The sequence below is a fragment of the Tigriopus californicus genome, chromosome 12 (assembly GCF_007210705.1).
Source record: "Tigriopus californicus strain San Diego chromosome 12, Tcal_SD_v2.1, whole genome shotgun sequence".
NCBI lineage: Eukaryota > Metazoa > Arthropoda > Copepoda > Harpacticoida > Harpacticidae > Tigriopus > Tigriopus californicus.
This window is the reverse complement of record NC_081451.1, coordinates 2,139,419-2,150,590: the sequence shown is the minus strand read 5'-3', so window position 1 is coordinate 2,150,590 and position 11,172 is coordinate 2,139,419. Positions and strand designations below refer to the sequence as shown.

The following is an 11,172-nucleotide window of genomic DNA, read 5'->3' as shown; positions in this document are numbered from 1 at the left end:
TTGAAAGTGGGCCACAAGATTACGTGATTTCCTTGCTAAAATTAATCATTTCAGATATGAGGGACAATCGTACGCTTTCTACACCAAATTGTAATAGATTCACTGCTCGTCACTCGTCGCCCGTCAGGGAGGCCGTATCTGACATAACGAAAGTTCTCATAAGATGTGTTATCTCAAATTTTTAACACAATCATCAAATTTTATTGTTTTTTGTGTCCTATTTGAACTCGGGTTTTTACTCATTCATTAACTAATTGAACCCAGAAGGATAGTTGATTGTAAAAGAAGTGCTCGTTACAATTAACTTAGTTTGGTCACGTTCAATTTTGCGTTTGACGATGATATCGACGTCGAATTGTTTCACATATCGCAGAAACTTGGAGCAGGTTCCTACTCAAATATGTGGCAAAGTGGTCGAGAATATGTCATGTGAAAGCCGAATGTGACCACAATATGTGTCACATTAAGTATGCGCCATAACTCTGTACAACCCGATTTTCCAGCCACGTGTTGCTAATGCTTTTCTAATTTGGGCTCCAATTAGCTCGGCAGGTTTGCAGAAAGTCGAATTGGTCCAAGCATGTTTCAATCAGAACATATCAGGAATGAGAGAGCTCTTGCATTGCAATTGGTATAGAAAAGAGAGATTGAGACTGTAAAATCATTGAACAAAAACACAAAAATGAGTCTACTGTAGATGAATCGATAACCATGTAACAGAGCGACTCCAACTGATTGAAGACAGTGGCTCTGCAATCAGAAACCATACCTAACCGATTAACAATCATTCAGCTGCTGCCCATTCGCTCCTAAAATGGGTCTACCTAAGGCCTTGGTTCGCTCGCATTTGCAGGTATTCCCCAAGCCTTGCTTCCTCTATGCTACAATGTTCAAAGAAGGTAAATAAGGCACTTAAATACCGTACGTTTTAATTGCATATAATCGCCTCACGCTACAGGAAATATGGTTTACGTTCTGCACTTGAGAGGGCGCTTTGTGAGTCAGCCTTAGAAAATGAAGCGCCGATTTTTATTCATTCAATTTTGTGTTTGGGTGCTAGGGTTGGATGGATAGGCCTCGCTCGGCCAGTGAAGCCAGCCATCACATCGTCCTTACACTTTTTCCGATAGGGAGTGTCGTAGTCAGCATCAGTTTGGTTCTCCGTCTGTGGGCAGGGACAGCGTCTAACAGTTTCCTTGGGAAAGGTCGGGGAGGAGATTCGAACCGGGGACATCTCTCGTATAAGGACACAGCGCTAACCACTACACCACGTCTCCTCAATTATAATGTGTTTGTGTTGTTTTCGCCTAACTCTATCAAAATCTTATATATCATTAGTGACCCCAGTCACATAATGTGCGGAAGAGATAGGAAGAGGCACGGTGAATTGATAAAACTACTAGTGATATGCCATGAAAGCATATCTTTTTTTCTTTTTGGCAGTCTGACGTTGCACATAAGGGGCCCTATACTTAATATGTGCGTTTTGAGAGCACCTTCAAGCCCTCATAAATCCAGGTGAATCAGAACAATGAAGGCCTCTTCTACTCTTTCTCGGGCTCCTTCATTGTGCAATTTACTCTCCACAAATATTCGTTGAAACTTTGAAAGATATGATCTAATTGAATTATTTAAGTTAGATTTGAACAAGTCTCTGATTTAATTCCTCATCAAGCAACCCTAAATTCAAAGGCTTGCTAGCCAACTGAAATTCTCTGGTAGATCAAATATTGTAAGAGTGGATAAAGTTAGATAACATGTAGAAATTTGTTATCTCTAGTGATCGGAAAACCAGTTTGTGGTTTTGGTCAAAATGTTTCTTTAGGTTATGAAAATCTGCCAAAATCAGTTGCGAAAACGTTAAAGTAAGTTAAAAAAGGCGAAAAAAATGTTTGATCTAAATGGTTATTCATGTTGTATCGTGGTTTTGGAGGCAAGACTTGCTTGATAATTGTTTTTCACGATCTTCTTGCTCTTTGGACTCAAAAATATAGTCTTGCCTTTACCTTAACAAAAAAATTGAGTGTTAATGAAGGCACATATGTATGACTTCTGAGTTAATTTCATATATTGAAGCATCCTAAAATCATGGTCCAAGATGTCATAAGGAACTGTACTGTACAGGTGGAAAGAAATTAAGGGCCACTCTTTGTACAAAGCCTTCTGAAAATCCTTCCCCACCCTCAAAAGATATTTTCATCCAAATGGACTATTGAAAATCTAACACAGTACCATGAATGATCCAATTTTAGTCTAATGGAGATTGGCAACCCTCTGACTTTTGGCCACCTGAAGACTGCAACAGACCAGACCAAGGGCGAAGAAGATCTGGTATTACAGAAGTCAAAGGGATTCACCGTTCTTGCAAGAAGTTCTTCACTCCTCAATGGTTCAAGAATGGACACCAAAGGCTCATCCATTTCCCTCGGCATCTTATCAGTCTTGAGCAAGCCCTTAGCTTTTGTTCTGGCATCAAGATTGTGCTCACTTGCATTTTCGAACATTGCTTTGGGGAATTATTTGGTAAATTGTTACTAGGTTTCCACTCGGCTTTGGGCTTAAATAAAGTCATTTGCAGTGTAGCATTACTGTATGTGTTCAACACTTCCTCTTAATGAAAGCTTGGGGTCCAAGGTCAAACAAAGCTTTGAGCGGGGGCAAGCATTGTCAGACACAACCAAAGTAACCCTGAATATCTTCCCGCACATTATTATTCCCGTATAAACATGACAAAAGTCCTCGGTTTAAGATTATTCTATGATGACAATTCGTGAAAGAAACGTTTTCCCCAAAATAGCCAAAATAGTTAAAACTCAATAAAACCTAAAAATAGATTTCTGACCCTCGAACAGCGGGGATTTCCATTCCCTGTAAACGTTCGCAAAACCCCTGAAAATGGTCAGTACCTAATCCAGATGGACAAATACTTTGACAAAAAAGCAGTATTTTTGTTTTGTTTTGTTTTTTAATCAAGTTTGATTATCACATTTGAAAAGTTACCTAGAAGGCTAAACCCCTAAAACAAAGATGAACTAATAAAGCTAAGCAACAAATTTGTAAAACGGGTAAAACGGGTTTTGTCAATGTGCATCTTAGAGAGTTTTAGATTATCGCCATCAATACGAAAGCGCAGATCGGACTTATCTTTGAATTGTGCTGAAACGACCATTTGTGGCTTTCCAAACTTAAATTGTCATTCTGGAAGTAGAAATATTTTGCGTTTGAAAGCCATATCTTTCCGCACTCTGAAGATTATGCTCTAGCCTCATATCATCTACCTGATTTTCGATGAAAACAACGTCATAAGGTAGACTCCAAGTCCAAATAACTTTCAGTTCTTCTATCTGATTTTAATATCTAGTGAAGCTAAGTGATTGATTCAGTTCTTTTCAAATTGTCTGCCATTTATTTCTTTGTCCAATCTCAAGTGCACGTCAATATACAGCCAAGGAATTGAGTGGGAGTTTACTGGGGTTAGTGAACTGGGTGTTTTGGAAAGAAAGGAGGAAAAAAAACTTTGAATACAATACAGAAACAGAGCATCATAATGGGCAAAATGATATTTGGGGAGAAAAAGAAACGTTTGGGTCATCACTTATCAAGTTATAAGATTTGCAAGTTGGTCTTGAACGCCCTCCACAAACTAGAGATGTCATCAGGGCAGTGGCTGAGAAAGCTTGTACATATCTTCGAAGCCTGGAATCGAACGTCATTTCAAGTGAGCCGAGTATCAAACCATGGCAAAGATCTATCCTCAGATACTCACTACGAGATGGCGCTTCAATAGCTTGGTACATAGTCGAACAACGACGGAGCAGCGTGCTCGTACTTGATCTTCTTCTGGAGTTTGGTCTTGATGTCCTTCAGAGCCCTGGGCTCCGGATGAATGATGGACAAAGTCCGGAACGGCTGTAATGGAAGATCAACGTCAGTAAAAATTCTTGTACATTAAGAAACAGCTATCAAAAGCATTCCAACCAATGAGGTACTGTATTTGGCAAACAGGGGTTAATAGTTTTCAATCACATTGCTCTTACAGAAGATGCTTTGGACAGTCTAATCAAATGGAAGACTTGATAAACTTAGAACTTGCCAGTAACTTCTTTTTGAATGATATCGAATAAGCAGAAAAGTCCAAAACAAAAATGGGACAAAAAACAAGGGTTATCACTCACTGGTTATAACTAAAAAGGGCTTGACATAAAGAGATCTTCTGAACAGTGAAGCTAGTCAATCACAACTTTGGCAGGGGAAAGTCCTCAGCAATACTTTAAAAGGAAACACAAATTTCTTACAATTTTTTGGTGGTAAATGCAATGTTAAAGAAGCCATGATATTTTTTTTTTTTTGTTCAGATGCCAATCAATATTCACGCTACTTTTGTCTGAGGATTTTGCAAATCAATGTTAGCAAATTGATCGCGTTTGAAGTCATGTTTTGTTTCCAATATTCGTATAAATCCTGTTTGATAATGATGTCATTATGGCAAATGGGGTGAAACGCTGAACATTGGACAAATGGGGGGAAAATTGTTCGCCAAAACATATGGAATTGTTTTAATTGATTAAAAAGTCAAATATCAAAAACATAAATATATTCCAACTGAAGTTCAAACTTCATTTGCCAAGCCCTAGTATTAACCAAAAGACAATTTGCCAAATTGGAAGAGGGTTGAGTTGCTCATCACCTGTTTCTCAAGGGCCTCTTCCACCTCCGTGGCCTCAAATAGAGGAGGGACGGCAGACTCAAAGTTGGACTCATCGTTGAAGTTGGCCTTCACATCATTGATGGACCGAAGAGATGGACCCAACAATGGGGCTGTCCTGAACGGCTAAAAGTACGAAAGGAAACGCGCCGCTTACAACGCCATCTCGTGTTGACGTCAGGAATCAAATTCCCAGCACTCGTACCTGTTTCTCAATGGGTTCGGAAATGATTTCGTCAGTGTCGCCACGTTGCACTTTAGCAATGTCGTTCTTGTCCAAGATGGCCTTTGAACCGGCAAAAATGAGTTGTGTAGTCCTGAATGGCTGGAATGCAATCACACCTGGATGTGAGATCTCTTCATCATATACAATTCAGCACAAATGGACACCCTGCTTCCGCAACTCAACCCTCTACTAGTCCTGTTAGTGAGTCATGGGCTCTAGTACACAAATAGATGGACCTGTTTCTCAATATGCGGTTCCATGAGCTCTTCAGTGTCGCCCTTTTGAACGCGGGCTTGATCGTTCTTGTCAAGGCGACCGCGAGACCCGGGGAAAATCAATTGAGTGGTCCGAAATGGCTATTGAAGTGACTCAACGGGTTTTAGGTCTCGCTTTCTCACTGGATAGCTGAATTAAGAATGAAAAGCTTACCTGTTGAAGCTTGTATTTCTTGCCATCCTTGACAGGGCAGATGCCACCGAAGGACTTGGAGTCCATGGTCTCGGTCATTCCCTCCATTGCGTTGGTGATATTTGAGTCTGGGGACCTGAAAGAGGACATGAGGTGAAACGTTTTAGCCGTTATTGGCTCAGGTCCCACGTCCTTGGAGTCCCTCTCCAGATCCTTGATTTCAAGCCTAGTGAGCTGGAATAGTTCCCAACTGCTTTTTCTCTAATTTTATTATTATCAAACTCAATGTCTTTAACCCCTCTTTTCCATGCATCCCAAGGTGAACTTCATAGAGCATTTTGCATTAAACTACAAGTGTGTTTGCTCAAGTACTTAAAACAAGTGGACTAGGTCGCACTAAGTCAAGTAACAAATTTAAGCGCAAATTTTTGCTCCTAGACAACCAAGACTAAACTGTTATGTTTAATCAAGCTCACCAAATTGAATGTGCCCAACGGTGCGCGAAAATGGTATCTTTTTGGCAAACTTTGATTTTGAGCTTCTTTTGGTGACTAAGACTAGATAGACTTTTCAGAAATGGTAAAAATATAGTCTCACGGACTCTCAGTGAGAGTGACCCAATATGAAGGTGCTTGTAGTATGGATAAGAGCTAATTTTAGTCAGAGTTTTTAATTACAAATAATTCATCCTCAAAGTGACCAATAAACAATCCATGAGAGTTAAACTCAAGTTGTACCTTGCAAGTACCAAGTATACCTGTTCAGAGAGATGTAAGTTGGACTTTTTGAGTCTAGGTTGCTCTCCTGTTGGAAGGATGTGCTCCCACTTTGTCGAAGATCGTCTGTCGAGACCTTAAACACAACTGAGGTTGGGACTCAATGGGGAAGACGCTTCAAATCTTCCTCCAAGGACTGTCCGATGCCTCAAGTGAATCACCAGGCTCTCCAGCCAGGCTCTCCAGCCAGGCTCTCCAGGCTCTGTGGATCTGGCCTCCAACCCCCCTGTCTATTATCGGATCTGAGCCTACACAGTACACACCCACATGCTGATCAAGGCGTACAATCGTAGTACTACGAAGGGGACGGCTTTCCTGGAATGTGATCCATGCTTGGAGCAATGGAGTGAAAGAGAGATCAAGGCTTCGAGAATGCTCTTTTGGAAAATCCTGGACCGTCTGAGTTTTTGGTGTATCAACTGGGGACTTCTTGCTCCGTCCAAGGAATCATCCACGAGTGGGTTTGTTTGTTTCTAAGGAGAAGCAGACTGCTTTTAGAAAGACACCTATTCTGTTTTGCCAGGATTTACGGTTTGCATATCGATGCAGATGGAATTCTTATAGTAGATCACTATTGGGAGACAAATCTGGATTTTGAAAGTAAAATCAGTAAAATCTTGAAAATAGAGATGGTTGAAAGAGTTTTTTTAACGCTCTATAGGGGATTTGTCAGCGTGCAACAAAGGCTCATCGTTCAATCAAATATTGATGATTCTAATCCATTGGTTGGACTGCAGTTTCCGGTTTCTGTTCAAAACTAACTTGCGAGGAGATATTTAAGACAAATGGATGACATAAATGGTTATAAGAAGTAATTGAAATCACTGCAAGACTTGGTTTCCCATCCCATTGGACAAAGCGATTAATAGGTAACAAAACAATTCCGAATAAGAAATGTACTGGCGTTACTAGTTACACATGCTTTGATTATAATGAAATTAAAAGGGGTATTTCTTTGCCAAAAACATGAAACTTTGTGTTTTTTGTCGTAAAATGATAAAAAATGCTGAAGGGTTGGTATAACAATACAGAAATATTTATAAAATGTCTAAAGAAACAAATATTTCTTGCCAACTAACGTTGTTCTGACTGAGGTTTGGTGCTCCTATTATATTTAATTGCAGAGATGTAAACATTCGAAAAGTCTCTAAAAGCAAGCACAAATTTTAGCCCTGGTGTTTCTCATCCAAAATACGTTGATAAAAAATTCATCATTTCTATTATTTGCCATTCCAATGTTTCGAAATCTCACAGTTTTTGCATTTTTTTTGGAGAGATTGCCGTAAAAGCTTCACAATTTCTAGACCTGACAATAGAGTGTGGTTTTGTTCCTTTACTCGTTACAATTACACTATTTACACCATCTAGTCATCAGTTGGTTCTTTCGCCTTCAATTGAGGGGTCTTGATCAATCAAATTAAAAAAAATCATTTTTTAAAAAGTCATAAAGTGATCAGATTATCAGCATTCAATGTTGATATTTAAAATCCAAAAAACTATCAAATATCTTGGACAATTTATGCTTCCAGGATATGCTTGTCAAGGGGGTCTAATTTTTCTATTGATAAAAAGCAAAAAGCTAAATGTCCATAGTTTCTTAACACGTTCAAGAATATTTTCCCTACTTTTAGCCACTGACCATTAGTTGCTTTAATCTTTACAAAAAAGATGTACTACGTGGACGTACTTTCAAAAAGTGTTTATTTTTCGACAAGAAGTCCAAGGTAGGGAACTGCAATGTGACTACAGGTCTTTTCAAAGGCCACCAAGGACTTGCCGAGAGCAGAAGACAGCATTGGAAAGGTTGCCAATGCCAAACAGGGTTAAAAAACGCAATCTTTGACTGTATACCTACATATTCACCGTCTTTTAAAATGGCAATGGCAATCGATTCAATTATTCGAATCGTATCCTTCCCTCGGTTATACTGAAGCTCTTGTTTGTTTTCCATGCGATCCTTGACGATGATTCGTGTTGAAAATAACCTTTGGCGAAGACGCTGCTTGGCGATCCTGAAGGAATTCACCAGAGAATTATTTGTGGGAAAGTTCACGCTTTTCAAGACGAAGAGAGGGAAAAAGAAAAGAATCTCCATTTGGCCTGCTCAAGGTGGCCTCAGACGTCTCCGATTTGTATACAAATGTTCCTTGAACAAATCCACGAGGTTTGGAATACCCAATACAGTACATCCTTAATCCCCAAGTCCCTCCCTGATCCATTGTAGTATCGGAACTCAGTTGTTAAGGGGCTATCGATGATTCTACTAAAGCTTAACATGGAGAGCTTCACAAGCTTTACTTCTGAAGTTCGTCCAAAATTACGAAGTGATCTAATAATGTGCGGAAAGAACTGCTGGGGAACGTAGACAGACGATCTGACATTTGGAAGTAGGCTATGAAAGTTTGCCTCGTGTTCTTCGAGCACGTTCGATTTGTTGCACGGTTCACTCTCTCTTTTTCTTTCTTTCTTTCTTTCTTTCTTTCTCAATCTCTGTATTTATTCAGTGCCGAACCAAGAGTGATTCCTTTCCAAGAATGAGTACAAACAGTTTTCCTAGGTGTAGGCCTTTCATCTGCAAAAGTGATGCTTTAACGTACAATTCATTATGACTCGAGAGTAAATTGATACGAGTGGAAAGTAAAGAAAAAGCAAGCAATATTTCTCCGGTTTGGGCTGAAAAAGTTCGCTATCGATTCATTTGTCTGATTCATTTAACGAGCAGCCTGTCTGTGTCATGGAGCTTCTATTTTTAGGACAAAAGCGTATGTGTTCGCCAAAGATTTTTTCCAAAATATCATCTGTATTGGCCAATTTGTATCCCTTTCAAGCATGTAGGAAATAAGGAGAATCAAATAGCATATTATAAATCAGACTTGGGAACGTCTTTGCCCAATACTCTAAAACAACCCTATGTTCGGGGGCTAGCCAAATCTGTCAACTTCAAATTCGTTGCTTGATCAAATATTACATAAATATACTGACATTCATTGAACCTTGCATCTGCAGCTGTTGGAGATTACAATCTCAGCAGCTGTAAACTAGAGCTCAATTGTCATTCCCGGAACAACCAACAACTTTTTGCACGTTAGCAACCGTGGTGTATATTTAACAACTGTAATAACCAAGCCTGCGGTTATTTTCTAGTTTAAGGTATAGTGATGGGGCGAGTTCGAGAGTTTTTGACCAATTACCGGACTCGAGTCTTTTACTATAGTCAGTTCTGGTAAAAAGAACTCGTCTTGCAAGATTCTAAGAAAATGATGAATATTTTTTTTTTTGACTCGAGTCCTTCTCCAAAATCTATTAAAAGACTCGAGTCCGGACTCACCTCAGCACTATTAATGTAAGAATGAGGGCTGCCAGGTTGGTGTCATCAGCTTGTGAAGCTATTGCCATCTACCATTCCAAGGTAGATCATTTAAAATTACAAATTTGGCATCTTTTCGAATGAATTTGGTATTCAATTCCGTATATTGCGACAAGAGATGGTTAAGCCAGCATATTCTTTCACTTGTTTCGGCATTAGGACATTGCCATTGATGCCTTTGACATATCATTTTTTTTTTTTGGATTTATGTAGCAATCCAGACATTAGGGTCCTAGGGGGGAGGGGGGCAGAGAGCAGACTTCCCGCTTTCTCTTTTGGCTTCTTTCGTCTTGNTCTATGTAGATTTAAACTGCCACTTTCTTTAACTCAGAGCTTGACTCTTAGATGGCGGGACAACAGCACCATCAGAAAAGCGCCATCGCGGCCAGGCTATCATGATTTCTTTTCACCTTGAAAACGTTAATTAATATGGGTTGTGATAGGACAGGGAATATTTCGAATTTGGGACATCCATTACGAAATGCCAGATCAAGCGAGAGTGCTGCCATCTGGTTTCGTAACAAACAAAGAAATCAATCAACTTATGTACATTTATACAAATAACCAAACAAACTCGGGCTCCTTCATAATTAATTTGATCCCCTCAAATAGCCCTGGTGAGTGTGTAGGTGTTGTTGTTGTAGCCTCCTTTAAGCTGAATTTGGACTTTTTAATAAGAATTCCTATAACCCGGGCTTTATATTGTTTGCAACGGTTGATAAAACAAGTGAGATCCCAAGCCAAAACAGAACGTTGCAATAAGGTTCTAGCAAAAGATTTCATCCTTGCTGTGCTCTTAATGCTGCACAAAAGTGAATAAAAAGGTCCCAAACAAAATAGACAAGTCAAGAGGGAAGCAGCTGAGGACCCAAATGACAATAAAAGGGGGAAAAATACCCTAAAACGTGACAAATAGTATAAAAAAGTGGAAAAAAGAATGAGAAAGGGGGAAAATGGAAAATATGAAAGAACTAGACATTTGGTTGTGAAATTAGTTCTGCCAAAAGGGCCCAAAAAGCTAAAAAGTTTTTTTTCAAGTCTAATGATAGTCTTTTGACCGAATGTCTTTTGAATCCTACAAATATACCTACAAAGAGCGTTAGAATATTTGAAGAAAAACATACCGTTTTGGAAACCATAACATTGTCATCAAAAAAAGATTCTGATCTTTGCACAATGCATGACAAATTCTACAGACGTTTTCAAGTTGGCGTCGTCAAAGTCCGGAGTTATCGCCATCTACCGTTTTCTTTTCTTTTGAAAAAGTGGCTCGTTTAAAATTACAAATCTGGCATCATTTTGAGCGACTTTGACATTCAATTTTATTCTGCTTGCTCAAGGTACAGTTAGGTTCATACATGCTTTCACTTGTTTAAGCATTGTACCGTTGCCATTGATGCAATTATTAAATTAGTGGATTTTTTAGGGTCAGCTGACGCCTCGAATAGTGGACGTTCCTTTTTTAATCCTTCGACAAGAAATGGATTTTTTATGGTTGTAAGTAGATAAAATAGTTCCAACAGTGATATCAGTCAGTAGCCCTCGTCGGTGCAAAAGACGAGAGGAGGACTCAAGGCCCACAGGTTTACCTCATACCATCAAGAGCTGAGGAGTCAAATGCTCAAAAAGCGCCAGAGACTTGGGAACAATATGCGATATCAAAAATTCCCTTTCACAAGTCTCTGAGCAG

The 11,172-nt window shown here is 39.4% G+C and overlaps 2 protein-coding genes across 2 annotated transcripts in view; one reads left to right on the top strand and one right to left on the bottom strand.

Annotated features, from left to right (window-relative positions):
* Nucleotides 1-220: 220 nt before the first annotated feature.
* Nucleotides 221-11,172, top strand: part of LOC131891943 (small ribosomal subunit protein uS11A) — a 104,569-nt gene continuing 93,617 nt past the window's right edge. The window contains exon 1 of the mRNA XM_059241648.1: nucleotides 221-231. The gene's annotated coding sequence lies outside the window, so the exon portion shown is untranslated. The remainder of the gene's footprint in view (nucleotides 232-11,172) is intronic.
* LOC131891942 (uncharacterized) lies at nucleotides 3,384-6,096 on the bottom strand. Its single transcript, XM_059241644.1, has 6 exons — nucleotides 6,077-6,096; nucleotides 5,361-5,475; nucleotides 4,911-5,030; nucleotides 4,688-4,831; nucleotides 3,767-3,909; nucleotides 3,384-3,696 (listed from the first exon to the last, which is right to left on the bottom strand). The coding sequence occupies exons 2-5, from the start codon at nucleotides 5,445-5,447 to the stop codon at nucleotides 3,781-3,783; spliced, it is 480 nt and encodes a 159-aa protein (XP_059097627.1). The 5' UTR covers nucleotides 5,448-5,475; nucleotides 6,077-6,096; the 3' UTR covers nucleotides 3,384-3,696; nucleotides 3,767-3,780.